Source organism: Alosa pseudoharengus, unplaced genomic scaffold (genome assembly GCF_046254945.1).
Source record: "Alosa pseudoharengus isolate Yale_2024_CS ecotype anadromous, Long Island Sound unplaced genomic scaffold, YU_APseudo_1.1 YU_APseudo_1.1_scf_2, whole genome shotgun sequence".
NCBI classification, from domain to species: domain Eukaryota; kingdom Metazoa; phylum Chordata; class Actinopteri; order Clupeiformes; family Clupeidae; genus Alosa; species Alosa pseudoharengus.
In genome coordinates this window covers 44,543,765-44,564,497 of record NW_027468663.1, presented here as the reverse complement: position 1 = coordinate 44,564,497, position 20,733 = coordinate 44,543,765, and the positions used below count along the sequence as shown (strand labels likewise).

The following is a 20,733-nucleotide window of genomic DNA, read 5'->3' as shown; positions in this document are numbered from 1 at the left end:
AAGGGAGAGAAATGGGTCTGTTGGCACTTTTGGCCTTCACAACAAGCCAATGAGGTTCAAAATCAGCGTCCATCATGAGAAGCAGTAGATGAACGGCGATAACCGATGGCTGTAACTCAGGCACTTCTTATCCAAATCTCCGTCATTACCTTGGAGAGTCCTACATAAACTTTTGCTTGGCCATGAGCAGCCTGCGTCTGACTGACAGGTCTTTTAAGTCACTGATGAGGCTGGGGCTGAGGCTGGGGCTGAGGCTGAGGTCGGCGCATTATGCACTGTGCGAGCTGAAACCAATTGAGCTGCGGTCTGCTCAACACACTCCTCAGCATACCCCCCCCTCCCGCCCCTTCCACACACACACACACACACACACACACACACTCTCACTCCCTGTATATGTGGCACATGAGAGTGGTAACTGTCCTGCTCCAGGGGAGATGTGTTCATGCAGGAGGAGAGGAAAATGGGACTTGACCCAAACCATGGCTGAAAACGCCACAGCTTATACTGCTCTCATCTCCTGTTCTGGTTTAGCATTGGAGATAATAACCTCTGCTGAGGAGAGAGAAAAAAAGAATTCTGCTTTGGTTTGGGCCATGGAGGATAGCAGGATCACTCCGAGTAAGTTGTAACATATTTTAGGAGATCACCATTCCAGACGTTTTGGCACAGCACTGCTTTATCTAATCTTCTTTGTTACACTTGAAATTGGAGCCACCTGTGTGCTCTAACATTTAAGGGGTAGCTGCCAAAAGCTTTGTCCAGCTCTCCTGTTGAGAGATAAAACAAACACAAATGCCATATTTTATTTACAAATGATTCATATTTACCGGTAGTCTACATTAAAAATGGGCTTGTTGAATAGAGTGATTGGACCAAGGGAAACAATACAAATAAAACAAGCAAGGTTTCTCCAACAACCTCTAAATGAGCATCCTTTGTTTATGGCCACATGTCATTTGCGTGACAGCATTACAACATAATACAAAAGTTCACAACGAATTTACTAAGTTAGCCAATAAAAACAGTATGATGAAGTTGTTGTAAAGCCAACGTTGTAAATTCATAGTACTCAGTCAAATGATGATGTCTCGCTCTGTTTCTAAGCTTCATGTAGCTTTCACATGAGGTTTTAATATTTTCAGTCTGGAGGAAGAAGCTGAGATTGGTGCAAGCCACCACTCTCTGGCTCTGCAAATGAGGAACATCTAAATAAGCTTAATGTCCCCAGATTAAAATCAGTCGGAGGGAAAATGTGGCCGTGCTCTGGTGTAGCCATGTAATGTTTAGCTGTGTGGTGCCTACTTGTGGTTGAGGATGTCTTTTTCAAATGTGTGTCTTGAGACAAAATGGTACTCCACCCCTTCTTTCTCCTGCCTTCTCGGCTCGCGACTGGTGTCTAGGACAGGCAGACAAAAAAAAAAGAAATAAGAAAGGAAAAAACAAAAGAAAAGACAAAAAAAGACAGAAGACAGAAAGAAAACACAGTTAATCGAGGAAAGAATGAAACACTGATTCTGTTCACAGCACATGAGAGTGTGGAGGTGAAGCCCAGTCTTCAGGGGCAGGTTGTGGAGGCCTCGCTGGGCCCGGGTGGAGACTGTACCCTGGCTCGGTGGTAGCATGTGTTGGGTCATGGTCACAGGACGGGCCCCAGTTACAGTCATGTGTTAACAGCACCAGCAGCGGCAGCGGCGGCACTCTGAGTCACAACACAGGCATGCTCAGGGCCCAGGGCCCAGTTTAACAAGGACAGGGTCTGCCCGTCACAGTCAGACACCCCACCCCTAAGCGTCACACACACACACACACACACACACATACACACGCTCCCCGCACACTCCAAAATAAACTATAAACTTTTACCGGTGCCAGGGGGGCGGACGGGGCAATGCCAGGTCGGTATTACTTTCTTTATTTTTATTTTTTCACCTCCTCTAGTCTGTCAAACACCCCTGTGTGCAAATGTATGCATATATATATATATATGATACATTAAGGCTTGCCAGCAGCTTTCATGGGCATGTGATAAACTGACTTCCTGTGCCTAAGCTGAGGTAAAACTGTACTGCCGCCCAATAAACCGGACCAGAGGGGATATCTCAAATACAAGCAGTGAGGCCCATCAACACGCCAATGTCACTGGGAGAGATGGAGCTGCACTATGGCCATTAAACATCATACATATTCATCTGCTGCAGATAAAATGTCATGAGAGAGCCACAGGAGATCAATGGGCCCAGGCATACATTGCTGCTGGGTGAGCTATGCTGAACATATAGCATGAAAAATATAGGAATCCTGGCTGCACGTCCACTGTTTATCAACGAAAACTTTGAGTGGTTCCAGCCGTCATCCGCAGCTGTCATGTCTAGCAAATGGGGGAGATGGACTCTAAATCACAAACGCTGACCTTCCCTATCACTCCGTGTGCTGTGCGCTTAACTAACATAAATCACCTAAATGCATCTGTCAGGTAAAGTTAAAGTCTGAAGTTAAAGTTGGGTCTGCTTGCTGCAGGGCTCATGCTTGGAGTCCATTCAAAAATATTGCGAGCTGTAGCAGAAAGAGAGGGAGAGAGAGAGAGAGAGAGAGAGAGAGAGAGAGAGAGAGAGAGAGAGTAGTAGGCTAAATGCCAGTCACAAGCAGAGAAATGGCATTGCTCCAGCCTGGAGAAAACCGCTCTCCATCACTCTGTGCTGTCAGTCCAGCTGTGAAAAAAAACACACACACAGACACACACGCACATGCACGCGCACACACATGCACACGCACACACTACCCCAACACTTTCTTTCCCTCTTTTCTTCTTTCTTTCTTTTCTCATTCATCCCCTCTTTCTTTCTTTCTGTCACATATACATTGCACTCAAATATTTACTCAGACTCTTTATATGAACGCCTTTTTATATAGCGCCTAAGTATAGGTTCCTCTGGAATGGAAGCTTAATTTGCTGTGTGTGTGTGTGTGTGTGTGTGTGTGTGTGTGTGTGTGTGTGTGTGTGTGTGTGTGTGTGTGTGTGTGTGTGTGTGTGTGTGTGTGTGTGTGTGCATGCGTGCGTGCGTGCACTCACGTGGTACGGTGACGCTGTAGAGCTCAGGGTCAGACAGCAGGAGCTTCCTCTTCAGCTCACTCAGCCCCACTCCACTAGGCCCTGAGGACGGAGGGCCAAACAGCATTACAATCCCATCAGCCGACGGGGCACACTTCTGAGGATCAGAATAATGGGGCAGAATCTTTGCTAATCAGCTAGATGGCAAAAACCTCTGAAGATCTGAAGAGAGCCGCAGAATCCCCCCCCCCCCACCCCTCTTGGACGAGAACAAGAGTCGTACATCGGTCGTGCAAAACAACTGCCATGCTCAGCGTTCTCCAAACTCTCCACTTGAGCAAACACATGGGGCTCCACTTCAGCCATTCTTTAAAAACACTGTTAGTAGACAATAATCAGCACATCTCCTGTAGCTGGAGGAGTGGAGCGGTGCAGGCTGTGCCAGGATCAGCGACTCAGCTCCCCGCGAGCCGAAGCACATCATGTACACAATGACTAATTGTAAATCTTTACTTGCGCTAGCCATTCCCAATTCCCATTTATGAGCACATGGTGTTTCACTTTGCCCATTAATAAAACATTGTTTGTTTCCATTTCACAGTGGTGCAATCAAGGGGACCTCCGACCGCAGTCAACAAAGCCCTTTAAAAAGAATGAAGGCAAAAAAAAAAGGTTCAGTTTGTTTCTGGGTGGCTGGAACCTACACATGAGGAGAAGTGCTGAGACCAACAGCTCAAGACCCCATTCAAGGGGCCACTTCTCATCCCTGCAGCCCGAGTGGACGCCCTGTGTGTGTGTGTGTATATGTGTGTGTGTGTGTGTGTGTCTGTGTGTGTGTATGGCGGCGTGGGGTGCGTCCAAAGGCATGAAGCAGCCCTTTCTCCCAGCAGGCATCTGTGCTTCCCATCAGAGGGGTGCGAGTGCGCGGCTGACGGGCTCGCGGTGTATTGATTTCAGTCTGTGGCTGCAGCTCGCCGCGCCTCTCCAAAAACACAGAGGCCTGTCTCTGTCCTGGCCAGGCACCCCCAACCCACCTCTCTCTCTCTCTCTCTCTCTCTCTCCCACTTTTTCTCTCTCCCTCTCTCTCTCTATCCCACTCTCTCTCTCTCTCTCTCTCTCCCACTTTTTCTCTCTCCCTCTCTCTCTCTATCCCGCTCTCTCTCTCTCTCTCTCTTTCTCCCACTCTCTCTCTCTCTCTCTCTCTCTCTGCTCCTCGATATCTGGAAAAGCCATATTATTATTTCCACAAGATGAACTGTCTGTCTGATAGGCAAAATCAAAGCACGCGAACCAACATTGCTGTCTTTAAGGGGCAGAGGGACAGGGTTACTTCTCGGGGAACATCTTTAAGACTCAAAGTCAACAAGGATGAAGTCCCAGCATGCCGCGCTCATAAATGGACTGTTGATACAGAGCGAGATGCCTGGAATGCCTGCCATTCTAATCATGCATAAAACGGCTTCACCGGACTCCATATTCGGCACAGGGTTCCGTATTCCTTTTCACTAGCAAATGGCTTTCACAGGACACCCGGGCAAACAGAAACAAATCAGGCAGCAAATGAGAGAACAGACGAAAAGAAGGGGGGGAAAGATGGGCTTAATCTCTCCTCGTTTGACGTCATGCGGGCGAGAGACTCGCCTCGGAGCGGCAGCGATCATTCCGATCAAAATTGCTGGACATTAATGTTTGTCCTGCTGTGAGTTGATTTGATTGAAAACCATGCAGGCAGCAGCCAAGAGAGGGTCAGTCACTCATATGCATGCTACATCATGAGCTGACGTTCCAGTCTCTGTGGCTAAACTGGACACATTATGTTTTGGCCAGTTGGACATATGAGAGTTGCATTTTGTAGGAAGAAGCATTTGTTTGTGGAGTAGAGGAATATGGTCACTCATGCATACAGAGAGAACCATACAAGGAAAAACCGCCAATGTAGACCCTGAAAGACCTAGATATAGTTTGAATTAAAACAATTTTGCCTTATTATAAGCATTTGGCCAAGTAGTGTTCACTTACTGGTATGTGTGTATACTGACATACTGACAAGTATATATTCCACTGACATGGAATAATATCAACCTTAATTCAAAACTTTGCAAGAAATATGATCATTCAGAAAAATAAAACCAGTTGGAATGGATTGTCTAAAGCAAGGTGTTTGGATAGATTTTCCAGACTGGTGAGGCTTCAGTACTGCAGAGATGATGGCCCTTTACAAGAAGTGATGCTCTCATTGGAAATGGTGCCAGGGTCAAGGCTCTGTCAAGCAGCTCATCCAGGAAGAGAAATGACTCACACTTCCTTACAGTGATCCTGCTGAAACACAGTTACCAGTCCTCTCTCAGCGCTTGCTGTTCACCTCATTTCAATGTGCCCTGCGGTCCTTTCATATCTTTCCAACACCGTTCAACTTTGATTTACCTCCAATACTACAGACAGCCTTCTGAAAGACAGAACCCAGCTATAGTGGCATTTGACTAATTAAACCAGTGCCAACGCGATGACGAATTGTAAAGTACACAGAGTGGCATGAACATTAGAAGTCATTTAGAAAAGTTGCATTTACATGTCATCATGCCTTCTCCCAAGCCCTCCTCCAACACTATTTCTCAGAGTGGCAGCCAAGAGCTGTCTTTTCGCCATGCTCATAATCAATCCATACCCTAACCTGATGGATTGTAGAGTCAGGGGACGTCAGTGCGTTCAAACCAAAACAACAGCAGAGCTGAGGACATGGAAAGGCCTGTGGTAGACAGGCCACTGATGACTGCTACAAGTTGACCCACTTTGGAAAAACAAAGCCAGATAGAACTTTTAAGAGTCGTTTCATTTGACTTCACATAGGAACCTTTGAACGTTATACTCAACACCCTCAGGTGTTTGGTATAGGTTTGACCACAGATGTTACACAGTAGCTTTTTCTATTGTTGGAGAACTCTTTTGAGTAACCAAGAACCTTCCTCACCAATAAATGTTTTCTATCTGTGGAAATTGTTCTATGCATAGCCTTAATGATCTCAAAGAACCCATGAAGTGCCTTTCCAAGCGTGCCCTCCTGTTTGAGGGGACACGCACGCCCAGTCGCCTGCCTCATTAAGTGGGCGGCCATTTTGACAACGACAATAAAGCGAACACTGAGCAGACCTCAGAAACCGGAGCTCCCAGGCGCAGCGGCGAAAGCAGATACACAGAGCAGAGATCCCTCTCCCTCACCACCGCCGCCCCGCTCTCTGGACGAAACGCAAAACCCCTCGTGCCTTCTCCAAAGTACACACGCCGCTGATTGACGTTATTAACTTTAGGCCTGGCGACAGGAGATTTAATTGGGTACGTTTACATTGGGTGTCCAACGAGGTACTTCTGTTGGAGGGACCCGGAGGAATGCAGCGGCTCTCGCACTCCCTCCCGCTCGCTCACACATACATCACTTTCCATCCCTCTTCCGAGAGAAGGGAACATGGAGCTCTTTCAGGATAGTCTTGGCAGTGATAGGGGGAACGTTGGAATCTGGAAACAGGAGCCCTACCGGTGCTACCATTAGGATGGAACTTGCTTCCTCACACTCACCGAACATCAGCACCATGCGGTGAGGGTCTCCCGGACCCCTCTGGTAGGGGACCACCTCCAGATAGGTGGGAATCAGGCCATGGCGATGTCTCTTGAACCTCCTCCATCTCGACTGTCTGCTGTCGCTGTTCCGCCTGCTCAGACGGAAGCTCTTCCTTAGGCCGGCTAAAAAAGACAATACAGTCACAAATGTAATATATAAGTAATTATATTCAGAGGGAAAAGATCATCAGGCTCATTAACATCAATTGTGACACTGCCTACATAGTCCAGTAGTACTCCTCCACAAAACGTTTATGATAAAAAAAATAGAGGTGGATATTTTACTGCAACTGGAGTAGATGTATGCCTAGTAGATGTATGTCCCAGGTGGACCCATTTATCCCCCCACCTCCTGTCATCTATGTAACCATCAATTAGTTTCCCTGGGTTTAAGGGTATGCAGTCTACCACAGACACATGGTACTAAGTCAGCTTGACACTTGAGCATGAAGGCCTACTGTCTGTGAAGAGAGTCAGAGAGGCAGCCGACTGGACCAGCACAGACGGCCTCAGCACAGTGACAGATGTAAAGTCTAACTAATATCCTTATACACAAGACACCTGATATTCCACTTCTGGCCCTAAACACCATGATTAATGACACCAGAATGCCGCCGTGTGCTCAGAGGAGGCAGAGAGTTTGAACTGGCGGAGAAATAACTTTGCATTGTTTCAATAGTTTCCACAACATAGCAAAACCACAGGCTTAGAGCATGGGGGAAAGGCAGAAATCAACCATCTGAAGCTCTTGTTCTTTCCAAAGCCATAAAGGGGATTTGACTGTCCAGCCCAAGCATATAAACAAAACACGTCGTACGTCAAACATACTATTACAAATGTATGAATTCAATGGAGTGTACCATTACTAATTATGGACTTTCCAATATTGGGCATTTTCGTTGGAAAGATGGAGCAGAGTTATGAAATAAGCTGAAATATTTAATAACAAGGTATTGGGACAGAGTCAAGTAAGGCACTTTTAAGTAGAAATTCAGGCCCATCAAAACAGCAGTGTGGGTGGTCATATAGGATTAATTATTAACTAATTGTACCAAACATGTCTGTAATTGTTTCATAGGCACTGGGCGGAATTCATTGCATGTCCTTCTCACCAACATGTTACAAGCAGATGCTCGGGTAAGATCTCTTCTGAGTTTATTTGCAGTAGCCTTAAATGCACATAGGCGTTTGATGGGCCCCACCAAACATCTCCCAGAATCCCTTAAACTCTTCCAGACAGCTCCTCCGTACTCAGAGAGTAATAACCACCCCCGTGGCCAGACGGCTTCTGTGTAAATAAATCAAATAGGAGTAAGGCTGGGCTGACACTCCGGTAATTAATCCAAGGCCTGCAAATTCATTTCATCTGGACAGGCCAGTGTGACAGTCGAGAGTCTTTTCTCTCTCTCTCTCTCTCTCTCAGGGATTCGAGTCTTGGCTGTGGAGGTAGAGCAATCTTATTGGTGACAAATCTCACTCAAAGGCAATGAGATTAAAATAGCTGCCGAAAGAACAATAGTGCGTGGGGGTTTTATGCGCTCTGTAAGGAAATGTTCATAACAATGTTTGGTTTGTGTTGTGCTTCTTCGGAGGAATGTCCAAGCTTGGGAGTGTGTGGCCTCCGCAACCTGATGGGCCTTTTGCCGGTGGAACCATATATCATGAGAAATGGACCCGACCAGCGGAGTCCCAAACCACTCAGCCCCTTTTATAGGCACAGTCCATCATGAAACTGCCTGCAAATGCATCTCATCTCTTCTCCTACTGTGGTTGTGTCCATCACACACTAAAAGTGTGTGTACCAATGGAAGTCAAGCAACCCAGTGGACTACTGCGCTGTGGCAGGGGGCAGCCCTGGAGTGTCGGCCTAGAGGCAACTCAGAGGCAGTCAATGATGAGGCCGGAAGTACAGCTGGATTTCATGTTCCGCACCGCGCCTAGAAGCAGCTGGGTGATCTGAGCGATCACACAACAGTGATCGCTCATGTGCCTCCGCTGCTGGAGAGTGAGGAGAAAACGGACCGCTGAGACGACGACAAACTCGATGAAGACTCCTCTGTCAACGGCCTGGGCTTATCTCAGATCGACCGCCCCTCTTGCACATGTGAACGTTTTTCGGTGGGCCACTCGATGACAGGGACCAGACCAAGACCACAAACAACACGCCCCCTCATCCACACACACACACACACACACACACATACACACACACACACACACACACACAGAACCCCCTCCCCAACCCAGCCGTTCTGCCAGGCCGAAGGGAGCGCAGCGTTTTCACGCGTCAGCTAAATGAAAGCCGAGCACAGCTCAGCACATGGATGTGGTTAGCTGCGCCAATCGCGACATCATCACGCCCCCCCCTCCCCCCCCCACACACACACACACACTGTGGCCACTTCAGCAGGGGCAGGAGCGGACGCTGAGGAGCTTCCCTGAGCAGAGCTGAGATACCCAGCGACGCCTGTCTGTAATGACGTGGGCACCTTCACCCCCGACGCGGCGACCGTGCGGCAGGGCTGCAGACCAGCAAGCGCCGCGGCTCTTTTTCTCATTACACGCGCCAGGGACTTTTCTGCTCCCTGGATCCAGCTGCTGAGGCGTACATTCAAGGCTAGCTCGGAGAAAAGACGATGCTGGCGCGTCATTGGTGCCCGCAGCGAACAGAGCGCGGGTGGCAATGGAGCTAATAAAACAAATACCAGCCTCCTTCCAGCGGCCTCCGTACTTCTTTTATTTTCCATGTTTTTGCTCGCTCGCATACAGCATGTGCTGTCTGTAACAAGAAGGGGAAACGCGACACGGAGGGAGAGGAGAGACGCAACACCACAAATAAACGGCGAAGGCCGAGAGCGGACTTTGTGTGGAGAGGCGGCCGAGAGGGAGCTGATGTGTCAGCACAGACAGAGAGGGACGCTCCGTCAACAAGACACCAGCGCCCCTTTAATCACCTCCAGCGTTTCACTTACAAGCACAGCAACGCAGCTGTTCACATCCAATGACTCCGCTGGGTTAACACCGCAGCGGGGTGTTGTGTATTTGGCAGAAGTCTTTCTTTTCTCTCCTTCTCTCTCTCGCTCTCTCTCTCTTTCTCTCTCCCCGCATGATGAGGAAAAGAAGCTTAACATCTTTCATTCTCTCCTCTTGCCACCCATCTGATACTGATCAGATCATCAATGCTGATTTAGAGCAGGTTGGCGTCGCAGCTGCAGAAACCACGATATGGAGCCCCGCTCTCCCGCGTTCTCTGGGCAGTTCTGCGCACACCCGCCCTCAGCCTATCTGTGAGGTAACTCGTAATCAGACACTGTTCCAGATTCTGCTCGCCCCAAACACATCGGCTGAAATTGATGTATGATGATGTTCAATAGGAGTCCTCTAGTATCAAAAAAGAGCAGTGTTTGAAATTGCATCAGCTTGCCTGGGAAAGCCATTATCAGTTTAATGAAGCCCTCTGATTGCCCCATAACTGGGCTCGGCTAACGCAGGCTCGCTGCGGCTACCTGACGCTGAAAACATCCAAGGGTCTGGAGAAGTAGGAAAATGATCTGGAGTTTCAACCATGCATTAGTGTCTTGGCTCCCCTCGGCCTGTGGGACTGCATACTGATTAAATAATCTGGTTTGTAAATAGAGCCTGTTTTTAATGTGTCCCTGTTTTTCCATGTCTGGATCTTATTGGGACTTGGGAGCTGATACCTTTTCCAGGTTCCACCCCCCCACTCTCTCAATACAACCTGCCCCTCCTATCATCCCTTCCCTTCCCCTCCCCTCCCCTCCACTCCACTCCTTATCCTCTTTGGTGACCTTTTCCCATCCCATAATACTCTGGATCTTGACACTGTCCTGGGTTCCTCTCCTCTCCGCTGCATTTTTTTCTTTAATTCTGAGGAGGCTTTGCTGAGGAGATTTAGAATTGAATTATGGTGATTGCACTAAAAAAAAAAGCAATGGATGCCACTCCCGCCTCATCGTCACATTCCGGCATCCAGCTTTCCGCTTTTCTTTCAAACGTCATAAATCTCAGACTTTTTATCCTTTATAGAAGAATTCAGTAATCCTTTTTTTTTTTTTTAAACTAGAACTCCTTGCAATATTTCTAAGACATATTACTTCTCCCGAGGCTTGGGATTCAGTGTGTGGATTTAGGCATGTTTTGCCATCGTGTCCCTCCACTGGAGAACCCTGATGTCTGGAGTTCATCGGGGAATGCCAAGGAGGAGCAAGGAGCGAGTGCAGCTTCTGTTACACTCATGGCCCGTGGCTCGCGGCTTAATGAGCACGTCTGACATGTATGCGCTCTGGGTGCCTCCGATGTGCTTCACTCTTAATGGAGCAGCACAAAGCACCCAATCAGGAGGCATTAAATCCTGTGCCATGATTACATCACGGCAACCCCCCAACCAACATCTGTGTGAACCACAGGCCACCCCACGCACTGAACTCCGTCCAAACAGCAGAGTTGTAGACAGTCAAATGAGAGTGTAGAAGTGTGCTGCTCACCTATGTGGATTCCAGTTATTGCTCCGTAGTCAACATCCTCTGTGGGACAGTGAAAGCAAAAAGAAAAAGAAGGAAACAGATTAGTATGTTGGCACACCATGGGTAAAAACATGAAGTAAGAAAATATATAAATATGTAAAGGCATGTAAAGGGATTGCATACCCCTCCTCTCTTCTGTATAGCAAGCAAAAATAAAGGGGGCACCAAGTTAGTTTTTAATCTTCTTTATCTTTGCATTCGATATCCAAACAGTTTCACAAACACCCCTTGTGGCAAAAAGCAAAAAGCCTTGCACTAACTAAGATGGCAACAACAGTATCATTTTTTTTACTCTAATTGATAACATGTCTGAACATACACTTGCACAAATGTTATGGTCCATGAAAGCAAGTAGTGACCCAACCAGCTTAACCATGTGTCATCACCTAAATAACAAAATGAAGAAAGGCATCTCCTGCTATTGGGACACACACATGAATGTACTGTAAGCTGTCCCCAATGGAACATGTGGCACTAGGTTGACCCATAGATGTCTGTTTTTGAGTTTGAGTAAGGGTGTACGTGTGTGTGTGTGTGTGTGTGTGTGTGTGTGTGTGTGTGTGTGTGTGTGTGTATGCATGTGTGTGTGTGTGTGTGTGTGTGTGAGCTATGAAAGGCTGTAAAGTGACCCTGTTCCATCATCGCCATATGATGGGCCCTGAGTTACGGGCAGGTGTCACTCTCCTTCCAGGCCAACAGGCAGATGGGGTTTTATGAGAAAACTGCGTCACTTTGAACAGTCCTACAATGGCTTTTCAAGATGAGATGGCTGCTAAGATATTCCAGAGAAGATCCAATTCTATCCATCTGGTTCTCAGTCCAATTATATGTCCAACTCTAAACTTCCTCTAAGTTAGAAGTTTTCATCTCAATTCTGAACATCTGATTTAAATGTCATACATTCATAAACACTTTGATTGATTGACTGCTTGGTTGGAATCGCAACATGCAACATGGAATTACAACGTGATAGATGGGACAGGTCTGCGGTGAAGCGATGGAAGTTTGCAGATGTAGGTGCTTTAGATCATACACACAGCACAATTATTATAGCAAGCACGTTTATCAAACTTGGGCCACGATACACTACACAGTTGTCTGTCAAGAAACGGACTGATAGAAAGCCTGCAGAATGCCTGGCACAGTGTGAGTACTTGTGGGAATCATACTACAGCTTTGTAACCTTTCAAAAGTTATACTACCACTATTACTAGGTACTGTTAGTTAAAAGTCTAAAGCTATGTAAATTAGTGGTAACTGGTAAAGAAAATGTTATTTAGGGATTAGTGACGTTCCTTCCCTAGATATGTATTTGTGGATTGGACATTTTGTTCATTTTTTAATTGCTAGCCTAGAAGTCAAAACAAAGACATCTCTGAAGTCCTCAGCCATGTGGTTAGACCTGCTATATAACTTCACTTTCTTTAACCCAATCCTCTACCTCTCCCTATAATGTCTCGAGCATGGCTGTTTCCAGGCCACGGCACAGCCTGTGGTGGATGTGTTCACACACAGTAAAACACTCTTTAACGTGTCCAGCAGAGCCACGGCGCTTTAAGTGCACTTCCTTCACCTCCGCTAGGTCACTGCTGCTGGACGGGGTTCAGGAGACGTTGTGCACTTAAGCGCAGTCTATATAACACCCTGAGAGTCCCTATCGCTCGCGGGCTGCTGCTTGACTCTGGAGGACACCGGGTTCAAGCCTCTGAGTGAGCATTTGGACATCAGCGACTTTATTCCAGACGCTCGTTAAATCCTCAGATTCACTATAAGGAGACAAATGAGCCTGAATGGAGACAGTCTATATTATAGATAAAAATGGTTTGGGACCTTCAGGTTAGAACACAAGACAATTCAGCTTTTAATACGATTATCAATAATATATAGGAAATACTTTAAAGCATTAATGAAGATGAATGGTATTATTTGTCATCCTACTGTAGTACTACCTAAGCTTTCTGCTGTTCCTCTGCAGGCTATGCAGAGACAAACTATATAGTGATCAATTACATGTGGCATATGAAATAGCTTAGTAATTCCTTTCAATGGTTTCAGAGGAGACCTGTTTGTCATCAGAGGAGGTGGAGTCTACCTGGTCAGTTTCATGTCAACCTTGTCCTGCATTTCATCACAATATTTACCTGGCCCATGTCCCAAGCTCTTCGGTGGATGGAAGAGTGCTTCAGGCTTCTGCAGGGTGACTCTCCTACAGAGGAATGAGTGCACCACAGTCAAATCATCTGGCCTGGAAACAGTAATCACCTCCCTACAGGACCTACAGCTCCGAACTTACCGTACTGTACCCGGCACAGAGATAGCATCTCAGAAGGCCCACATTCAACCTGCTGAGAGAGCTTAGTTTCAGGGAGCACTGAAGGCGTTCGAAGCCTGCCAAGAAAGTGCTCTTGGTCTACACGTCTGTAATGCACATCATGGAGGCTTTGAGCGCTGTAGTAGTTTCCATGCAGTCTACGCTGTCCAAAACACATCAGCACCTGTGCCATCATTTGATGTGATGATTCATTTAGGCAGATGTTGTCCCAAGGATTATACACACACACACACACACACACACACACACACACACACACACACAGGGAGGTTTGGCTGCTTCTGGACTTAAAATTCCTGTCATTGTTAAAACAATTCCTAACCAAATATTGCAGGTGGCAGTTGGAAGAGCAGTGTTTGGAGTCTTGTTTGGCTAATCGTGATGACATAAGAGAGTGTCAACCGACGTATCAGTCAAGGTATCGCCACGTACACACCGGTCTTGCTGGTGGTTTGTGTGCGTGTGTCTCATTGAACGTGACCGCTTTGCGCATTCTGTGTCTGTGTGAGTGTGTGACGACGCGGTGAAGTGACCCTCACCTCTCCTGCAGCTCCCTGGACGGGATCAAACCTGCTTGGGAGTCGGTGTCGTGGTGCCGGGCTTGCCACCACACCTCGTCCTCCTCACACACGATCTGCAGGACGTTGCCCCTCTTGAATGCCAGGCCTGCCTGTTTGCACGGTATCGCCGGGTCGTCCTCCGGATCATAGTCGAAGAGAGCTCGGACAAAAGTCTGACACACCACCGACATTAGCAGAGAGGGGCCTTGCCACTACTACACCACAAACTTGCTCCCTGGACAATGGGTAGCAGTAGTTTCTGAACATTTTTTTTAAAATGTCAAAACACCATGTGGTAGAGATACCATCCACAAGGTTTATATGAATAGAAGGCTATGCCATTACTTTACTTCACACATGCGGCCAATCAAGCTTCCATAAAAACCAGTGCGCGCTGTTTAAGGAGGAAGTACCTTGGTGCTGCTGACTGCTGGCTCTTCTTTGGTGCCTGGTATCACTTTAAAGGTTACGGCCCCATCCGCCTGAGCCTGCAGGAGAAGGAAACAAGAGACTCGAGAGCCTGCCAGATAGATCTCTCATTGTGCCAGATCTGTGTTTCACCCTGTATTATGCACATAGACACAGACAGGAAGCAGAGCTGTGGCCATTTTGAACACACACACACATGCACGTGCGCATGCGCACACACAAACACACACACATACACACACAGACACACACAAAGACACACACACACACACACACACACACACACACACACACACACACACACACACAACCACTTCTGGCAGAGACACATGTGTGAACTTAAAAACAGAATGCAAAAGTTGCTGCTGTACCAGTATGGGAATAATGTCTTCCAGGTCCTTGTCCTCCATCGGGATGCCATTGACTTCCCTGAGCTCATCCCCCTCATGAATTAATCCTTCAATGACAAGACTCCTCATCAGGCACACAGCACAAGACTCCAACATAAACACACAACGATCCGCATACCTGAACTGGACCAGCTGAGGGATAGGGAGGATTGGACAGTGGATTAAGCTTTCCACTAAAGCAAGAAGTGACTGTTTGGAACAACAGGAGAATTCCTCCGAAAAACGTTCCTTTTAATTTGAAGGAAGACACCATGTTCTCTCAAAGCTTCATGGAAGAAAAGAGATCATGCCTCCTTAGAGGATTAACTCAGAGTATTTTGCTCTGGCCAAGTGTCCTTAGTTCAAGCATTGGTTTGAATCATAAGAAGTGAGTTGATAAAAATGATTTCTTTATCTGTCCTGGGGAAGTAAACTATGTGTGGTAAGTTTCAGTCCAGATTGTTTACTGTTCTGTAATAACATCCTAGTACCAGTAACATTGCAATTATCCTGTTTTAAGTGAGGTCTGGTCACTCACCACTTCGATCCGCTGCTCCTCCCCTCATAATGCGGGCCACGACGATAGCGCCTGTGAATTCATCCCTCCGTATAGTGGCACCCTGCAGAAGAGGCAAGATGTTGATATTGCACCCAAATATTTCCCAAAAAAACTCTTTTCAGTCAGTAGTACAACACATCACTACAGGCATACAAACATAAAGTGAGCATGAGCAGGAATTGTCAGGTTATCTTCAACTGTGGCAACAACTTCTGCCATTCCAGGGTCCAACAAATTACAAAATTCATTGAATTTGATAATGGCCATGTGGTATTTATTCCAGCACTGGCATAGGCAATTTAGAGGCAGCAATGGGCTCCAGTTGAGAGTGGAACGTGTCAGATATCCAGGGAGCACAAAGGAAATGGTTTTGGCTCATTGTCATGCTGTCATGTTAGCTTTAGCGCACTGGGAGACAAGGCCACTCGGAGCACTGCTCAAGGATGTATAGCACAGCTGACAAGGACGTAACTGTTGAAAACACCTTTGTGTTTGTTGATATAGTCTGTCAAACATTCTATCAGTCTTAATCCAATAAGAACAAACCTGTCAACACTTCTGACAAGTCCGGGAATGGGTTGATTTCATATCAAACAGACTCACATTCAGAGTGACGGATCGGAGTGCTTATTTTGCTATACCTAATGCCAATTTAACAGGGTACACCATTTGCTTATCACATTAACCATCGGCTGACACACACCCAAGCACTCAACACGCCTTCAGACTTTGGCCTCAGCTGCTTTTTGTTTGCCCGCCTCACTGCTGATCAACACATCACAATCAGCCACGCTGGTCCAACTTCAACAGTTTAGGTTAAGCCCACTGCACAAATCAACACACGTCAACAACCGGCATACTGAAATAAGCTCCAGTCCAAACACTAGCGAAAGAGACACAACCAGCGGTGGAAGGGCCTCTTAAATGACTGGTTGTCGGAGGCACCGCTACCATCACCATCATCAGAGACCCGCAGTTGGCCACAGCGTGCAGTGCAAACGCAAAAAAAGAAAATAACCGGCGCACAACAGAAACAGACACCCCCTCAAGGCTCTCTGGCCACAGGCACCAGCCGAGGTGGCCTACCAGAGCTAATCACAGGGTTGGGCCGCGCGGCGCCCACTGCCGCCATCAGGGCCCGGAGCAATCCTGCGGGGATGGGAGCGTTTCCCTGAGTCATCCCGCACAGGGCACACCCATGGGGGGCACCTGTTTACTGCCTGACTTCCTGTTACCAACAACAGGAGAAGGGACGGACACACACAGACACACACACACACACACACACACACACACACAAAAGGCAAAGGCGTATAAGTGGTGGCCCAGTCCAGTCTCCGGCTGCAATGACACACTCGGAGAGTGAACAGTCAAAGGTCTGGGGTCTGGGGGCCCGTTTTCTTCTCCTATGGCAGTGAAATTACTCATCATCAGGACGATGACCGGCGCCTGGCATGGCCCAGGGTGATGGGATCCATATGGGCCAGCAGTGGGTCTGATGGCTATTACTACTGTAGGCCTTCAAACACATAATCACTCCTGGCTGTTACTCTAGACCCCGCAGCTGCACATTCGGCACACTCGCTGCCCCTTCCTCTGCCTGGTGAGAATTGAAGCCATATCTCCACGTATCGGATGATCGACTTGCTACTGAGTGTATGACAATCCATGAGCACTGTGCCCTGCATGAGTTTTCCAGACAAAGGAAGAGGGGGGAGCCGTGACTCAAAGTGGGCTGGAGGGAAGAACTGAGACTCGCAGGGAACACTGCACTGTGTGTGTGTGGAGGGGAATAGATTACCAACAAAGCCAGCAAAGGTCAGCGTTCATATACATAAAATAACACCGAGGTACATAAACAAGTTGCAGATATGCAGCAATAACGTTCAGTCGTTTTTGTCCGGCTCAAAAATGTGTGACCATTAAGATCAAGGAGAGCCATGGGAAATCCATCGGATGTGTTTGTGTTCATAAGAATAACACAAATGGTAGAGGCAGAAGACAGAAGAGGGAAAGAAAAACATCCCAGAGAGAGAGAGAGGGGGGCGAGAGAGGAGAAGACAGCAGGATGACAGCAACCTGGTCCCTTGCAGACCAACTTGACATTTGTGTGGTGACATTTCATACTTTCCATTTCATCCTTGGAATTCATCAAGTGAAATCTGCTCCAACCCCAACCCCCCAGATGTACAGTGGAACTCTTTGTAAGTTTTGCATTAAGAGTGGGACAAATGCCATGCTTGGATTGCATAGAACCGACTGTGCTGTAGGATCAACCTTGTCTCCTTGGCTTGCATGATAAAAGGGTGCCTATAATTTGCCTGCTCCTCTGTCCAACATTACCTATTTATGCGCATGATGCCATATCTACGGGATGCATCAGTGCATATCCTGGCTGGTCAGGGATGGAAAAGTTGAGTGCAAAACTCCAGAGCACAGAGGTGATCCAGATCTTTCTCTGACCCTTGTCTTGCATCCCCTCTCCACTCTCACTCTAGCCACATGTCCGGCTGAAATCACCAGCCAGCCATTGCAGCATGAGCTCCCCTCCTCCTCCTCCTCCTCTTCCTCCTTCTCCTCCTCCTCACAAAAGCTCACTGAAAAGTGGCTCATTTCCATGACCCTCACCTTAACCCAACACATCATTACTGCTACCTAATTACAGGTTTCCTGGAACCGGAGCTTTGGACTTTCCCACTCAAGGATTCACTGTCTTTTTCAGGAGTTGCCACAGCCATATTTGTGTGTTTGGAACATCTCTGCCACATGCAGCTTCAAAACAAGCATGGCTTAGTCACGTTTGCATATTTTAAGAACTTTGGCGGAAAAACTTGCCAACCAAAAAATGTGGAATAAAGTTTTGTGATGTCTTTGATTATCAGCCTATGTTTGGCTGTGAAATATAGAGGAGTGAAATAGTTACAAGGGGCTCTTCTTTTTTGACGAGCTGTACAATCTTCACAGAGTCTTCCTCTTCGTCACAAATGTTGTCGGGCAGAGGCGGCAGCTCAGGGTCGTAGTCTTTCCGTGCCACAGAGTCGTGAACAGACAGCAGACTCTGTGGGGAGAGAAGCACTTCGACTCAGACCTTATAATACATTAGCGATCCGACATGAGACAAAGCCATGATGTATGAGTGTCTGGAAGCCCATGATGATGTATCTCCGCTTAATCTTTGAGTTTTCAACATTTCCAAAACAACAAACACAGATTTATGGGTTACATGACCTATAAAAAAACCTTTCCCGGTTTAAAAAGAGCCAACCAAGCCAAGATAATTTAACCTGTCCAAAATAAATCCTGTCATATAGCAGACGCCCTCGTCATCAGCAATCTTCTGTTATTCTAATATTCAGCTACTTAGTGTTTTTTGACTCTGTAATTGGTCGGGCCCATTTCGGCTCCGCAGATGCAGATTGAGGTTATTACAGAGTAGGGGGTTAGGCGACTGTTCGCTTTAGGAGCGTGCAACGGCCCTTTTTAATAGCTGTAATGAATGGTTTCATCACTGTGCACATTAGCCTTGCTAATGACTCTGATGGGGAGAACATTTGTCCTCTCGCCGGGGAGCTATAAAGGGGAGGCCAGACAAACACATCCCACCTTGATTGATTTTCCATCCAAGAAATGGCCCATGTCTGCTTCAGCCCCAGGCCCCTCTATCAAATGGCCAGTGCCTTCATGTGCTGCTGTGGAGTGGGTGGTTCTGAATCAAACTAATCTAGGTAGGTCTGCTGCACACAGACGTACTACATGAACTTGGATGGAACACTTGTTAATGTTATAATGAATTGTCAGATGATTTCATCCAAACTTGTTCACAGTGTTAAGCCCAGTGTAAGATTGTCCTTTTTCTTCCTTAATCAGTACTTTTCTATGTGTGAATGATGCAGTCCACAGGACAGTGGACAGAGGAGACAGACACATTGCTTCGACAGTATGAAGAGGACTGGGGGAAAGTATGAGCTTGACTTCCACATGCCAAGCAACGGCAGGCACTCTTGTAGGCAACAAGAAAGCATACTTCAACTTAAGTTATCTGTAGCTTGTTTCGAGGGAGAATTATTTTGGTTTTATATGAAATATAAAATGTCACAACCTTGTGCGTCTGTTTGTCTGTGTGTGTTTGCGTGTCAGGAGTTTTATTTATAGTTTTTTGAAGTATTATATAAAATATCACAAACTTACTACAAAGGATATGTGTATGGCAAAATAGTTCTAATAGATGTTGGAGAACTGGATGCTGTATGGAAATTTGAGAAACATATGTGCTGGCATATTAACTTTTTAAGACTATGTGAGGCTATGTTTGTTGCAAATTTCTTACCTTAAGATGGGGATTTGATAGCAAGTAGCACAGTTCAGCTGCCTCTGGACTGGCATAGGAGTCCTTTAGCTCTACCGCCAACTGGAAATGACCACAGTTACAGAGAATATAATGACTGAATAGAGAGAAGAGGCAAATTCGCATAGTGGGTTGGCACCATGAGGTTCAGCCTGGTCCCTCGACAACAAATCATCGATACTCTAGAGCAATTGCTGACATTTTTAATACAATTTTTAAATCAGACATGGATGTAAAATAAGTTGCTCATAACTAGGACGTGATCCAAGAGTGCGACAGCGCCAGGAAGCTGAACACAATTCAATCACTGTTCCCCTAAACTGCCTCACAAATGTCAACTGTTCCAGATTTTTTAAATAAACCAGAAAATAATGTCCTTCATAAAAGCATGATTTAAAAAAAAATACATATACAGTTGGTGGTGGTGTAACGTCTTCCCCCAGGGAGGTTGGGGAAGAGAAACTTGGGCTGCACGTCCTCCAGAAGCAACAGTGGCTAGTTGTGGCAGTAGCTCTGAGGGTCGCGTCACTTCACCTGACATTAAACATACATTCTGCTCCTCATGCTGGAAACCCTACTCTGCAGGGGAAATGCTTATAACAGCTTAATGCTCAAAAATGTCCTCCCTTGCCTCACTCTGCGGGGAGCTGGAAAACTGATATCTCTTTAGAAGACAGAAAGAAAGAAAGAAAGAAAGAAAGAAAGAAAGAAAGAAAGAAAGAAAAAACAATCCAAGGCCTGGGTGTAGACAGGAAGAGTGTGGCCACTAAACTGACGCTGAAAGAGCGAGCGCCACAAAATTCCGCTGGTGTCGAGTTTTCAGGACGCGCAGACAAACAGGACCTGTTTTGATAGCAATCACCCAAACCAAAATAGACAGATTTATCAGGCACATGTTCATACTCCTAATG

The 20,733-nt window shown here is 46.8% G+C and overlaps 1 protein-coding gene across 1 annotated transcript in view; it reads right to left on the bottom strand.

Annotated features, from left to right (window-relative positions):
* Positions 1–20,733, bottom strand: part of mpp7b (MAGUK p55 scaffold protein 7b) — a 28,469-nt gene that overhangs the window by 3,954 nt on the left and 3,782 nt on the right. The window contains exons 4-14 of the mRNA XM_076293291.1: positions 19,805–19,885; positions 18,401–18,535; positions 15,457–15,538; positions 14,901–14,986; positions 14,514–14,588; positions 14,080–14,273; positions 13,350–13,414; positions 11,170–11,208; positions 6,623–6,787; positions 3,074–3,154; positions 1,306–1,399 (exon numbers count right to left, since the gene is read on the bottom strand). Of these exons, the coding sequence (XP_076149406.1) occupies positions 1,306–1,399; positions 3,074–3,154; positions 6,623–6,787; positions 11,170–11,208; positions 13,350–13,414; positions 14,080–14,273; positions 14,514–14,588; positions 14,901–14,986; positions 15,457–15,538; positions 18,401–18,535; positions 19,805–19,885 (1,097 nt within the window). The remainder of the gene's footprint in view (positions 1–1,305; positions 1,400–3,073; positions 3,155–6,622; positions 6,788–11,169; positions 11,209–13,349; positions 13,415–14,079; positions 14,274–14,513; positions 14,589–14,900; positions 14,987–15,456; positions 15,539–18,400; positions 18,536–19,804; positions 19,886–20,733) is intronic.